Source organism: Echinops telfairi, unplaced genomic scaffold, assembly GCF_000313985.2.
Source record: "Echinops telfairi isolate 266 unplaced genomic scaffold, ASM31398v2 ScPeMD7_3533;HRSCAF=4204_1, whole genome shotgun sequence".
In the NCBI taxonomy this organism is placed as follows: domain Eukaryota; kingdom Metazoa; phylum Chordata; class Mammalia; order Afrosoricida; family Tenrecidae; genus Echinops; species Echinops telfairi.
Window position 1 is genome coordinate 12,962,763 of NW_022107432.1, and position 3,075 is coordinate 12,965,837.

At 49.5% G+C, this 3,075-nt stretch overlaps 1 protein-coding gene across 3 annotated transcripts in view; it reads left to right on the forward strand.

The window, feature by feature from the left end:
• The window catches only part of LOC101642081 (glutathione S-transferase A2), a 62,456-nt gene that overhangs the window by 56,160 nt on the left and 3,221 nt on the right, over window positions 1-3,075 (forward strand). The window contains exon 5 of one of the 3 annotated variants that reach the window (XM_045294818.1): window positions 1,410-1,728. The exons of the other annotated variants lie outside the window; for them this stretch is intronic. Coding sequence (XP_045150753.1) covers window positions 1,410-1,713 — 304 coding nt within the window. The 3' untranslated portion in view covers window positions 1,714-1,728. Of the gene's footprint in view, window positions 1-1,409; window positions 1,729-3,075 lie in introns of those variants that run through there. 3 annotated transcript variants of the gene reach the window in all.

The window sequence follows — 3,075 nt, forward strand, 5'->3', positions numbered from 1 at the left end:
CCACCTGGACTGCACAGAGCATGCTGGGGCTGCAGGAGAGGCCCTGGGGGCAGGCGCCCAAGGCTGAGAGGGCCCCTGCAGGGCATCCGGGTTGAGCAGCAGGCTGGGCCTTAGGCATGCTGATGGAGGTCTGACACAGCAGAGGCCTGTGGAGAGAGGGGGTGGAGAAGTAAGGGTGGACTCAGGGCATGGTCAGGGCAGAGCCCAGCGACAGAGGTTTTCAGATACTGATGACTTAGAAGGCAGAGAGAGGCCAAGATCATTTTGTAACATCTCAGGGTTCCAGCAGCCACCCCAGACAAGAACAAAGTATCGGAGTATCTGAAGAAGAAGGCTGAGGACAGGAGGGATCAAAGGAGCTGGTTCTCCAGTCCCACCCTGATCCAGTGAAGAGGAGGGACCTAGCCAGTCCGAGGGCTGGTGCACTTGGCGTAGTGAGCAGAGCCACAGCCCAGTGGCTCCTTTGATATCTGAGGTTCCCGGACTCAGGCTTGAAGAAGCCACGAGCTGAGGGACAGACGCAGGGGAGTGGCTGTGACCTGGTGCAGTGTTCCTCTGGGGGAGATGCAGATGCTCTGATTTTAGTGGCAGTGCTCTATGAGGCCTGAGTCACACGACACTCCACACTTTTGTGGATGAAATTTATGGTGTGTGAGTTATGCTTTGAGATGCAGGTATTTTTTAAACTCCTGATAATGTTGGACAACATGAGTGTCATTCATCTCACTGAGTTGTATGTGAGAAAAAATATATATATATTCTACCACAATGACCCCTGAGCTATTGGAGGAAGTTGAGTTTGAGGGAAAGACAAAGTAAAGCTCCCTGGCATAAGCATTGGACAGGATGATTTCAATAATGGCTTATTGAATCCATTGCAATCATGGATTTCAATAATTTTTCACATGATTCCAATCCTCCTAACTAGGAGGATCATTTGATGGGGGTTGAGGAAGGCATGGTCAGAGGAGGGCCACGGTATGTGAGATGGGCCTGAGTGTGTACGGACATGAGAGGGAGGGGACATGCCTGTCATGGTGGTGGCCTTGTGACCTCTCTCTTGAGAAGATGTCGGTAGCAGGCCTTTGTCCACATACCTCACAGTAGTGTTGGTAGGACAATTATGACAAGCCTTAGAGACAACGTCTTTTGGTGCTTGCAGTGAGTCTATCAATTCTGTGTTGGCTTTGACCTGCAACAGGTCACCCGGGTTCTCGATTCCCATATTTGGTCATGCGTTGAACAAACATGTTAGACGTATGCATACAGTATGTCTACTCTCAAAATAGAACGTGAAAGCCATAGCACCATGACTGGCCCCCAGTAAGCACGCGGTGCAGGAGAAGCTCCTTCTGAACGACAGAGTCCCGGGCGGAGACCTCTGACAGCGGCACATTTTTGTCTTGCAGCATCGACATGTACTCAGAAGGGGTGGCGGATTTGGGCGAGATGGTCCTTGTTTTGCCATTAACTCCACCTGGGGAAAAAGAGGCCAAGATCGCCCTGATCAAAGAGAGAACTGTTGACCGTTATTTCCCTGCCTTCGAGAAGGTGAGTGCAGTCCGTGCGGTGCTTTGGGCAACCCAGACTCCATCGGGCAGCCAAAGACCAGAGGCTGGGCGTGTCTGGTGCATTATCCTTCAGTCCAACAAGCCACACTTAATATCTAGACTCACCTTCATACTAAAAAAGAAACACCCCAAAACACCCTAATGCATATTAATCTTTAAGATATTTAATAAAAATTGACTCTGAAGAGAGTTTTATCAGTTATAAAGCCAAGGTGTAATTGTTCCAAATGTTTCCATTTCCTGGGAGCGTGTCTGCAATTCTCTAGTGGACAGGATTTCATAGCCGTGTGTCAGGCTGGCCTTTGGAGCAATGCCAGGGTTCAGACCAGAGTGTGCAGAACAGGATTTCGATCCGAGGAATCGCTGTCATTAGATGCCACCGAATTGGTCCCAACTCATAGCAACTGTCTGCTCCACAAAACAAAGCAGGGCCCTGCCCTGTACCAGCCACACCATTGGTGTTAGGTTTGCGCCCATTGTTTCAGCCACTGTGCCAGTCCATCTCATCGAGGGGCTTCTCTCTCTCTCACTATGCTCCAAAGCATGATGTCCTTCTCCAAGGATTGGTCTCTCCTGACAAGAAGTCCAATGTATTGAGATCAAGTCTAGCCATCCTTGCCTCTACTTCTTCCAAGCCATCCAGGGTCTTCTCCATAAGATTTATTCAGGAAGGTTTCTTTACAAGGATGGGGTTAGGCAACTAACATTGAGATGTCCTCCTACAGATTATTCGTTCGTTCATTCAACTAATGCTCCTTCATTCCTTGCAGCTCAGGCCCTATTCCAAGAGTAAGAGATTCCAGAGTGTCTTAGGCTGGACTCGCTGGAGAAGCAAGACCAGTGATGCATAGACATGAGTGTATGTCTAGAGAGGGGTTTATATTGCAGAAGGCATGCTGGGGGTGTGGTTATTATGCTTTGTGCTGACCTGTGAGGTCAGCAATTCAAAGTCACCAGCCAGCTCCATGGGTGAAAGAGGAGGCTTTCCACTCCTGTGAAGAGTGACAGTCTTGGAAAACCCCCAGGGCTGTTCTACCCTGTCTTGTGGGGTCGCTCTGAGTCAGAACTGATTTGGTGGTGGTGCGTTTGGTTCTAGATACAAGAAATGGTGCACCCACCAGTAAAAGCAGGCAAGTTCCAAGTCTGTGAGTCGGGTGAATCCAGAGGGAGCGGGTGCTGAAGAACCCAAGACTGGCAGGTCAGATAGGGGCGTCTGGCTGCAGAGGTACATGCCTCCAAGCTGGCAGGCTGCTGGTAGCTTCTAAGAGTGCCAAGCACTATAGCAGGCCACTGGCTCGTGTTCTCAGAATAGAAGATTGATGAACCAGATGCAGGATCCAGACCCAAGAAAAGGCAACACGTTTTACCAATGTCCATTTGTATTGGACGCAAGGAAATCGCATCATCGGGGATTCCTAGGTTATCATTGCCAAACCACTGAGAATGCTGGCTCAGCTAAGTGACCACCAATCCTTAACTGTCACAAATGATAATAAGAAAAAAG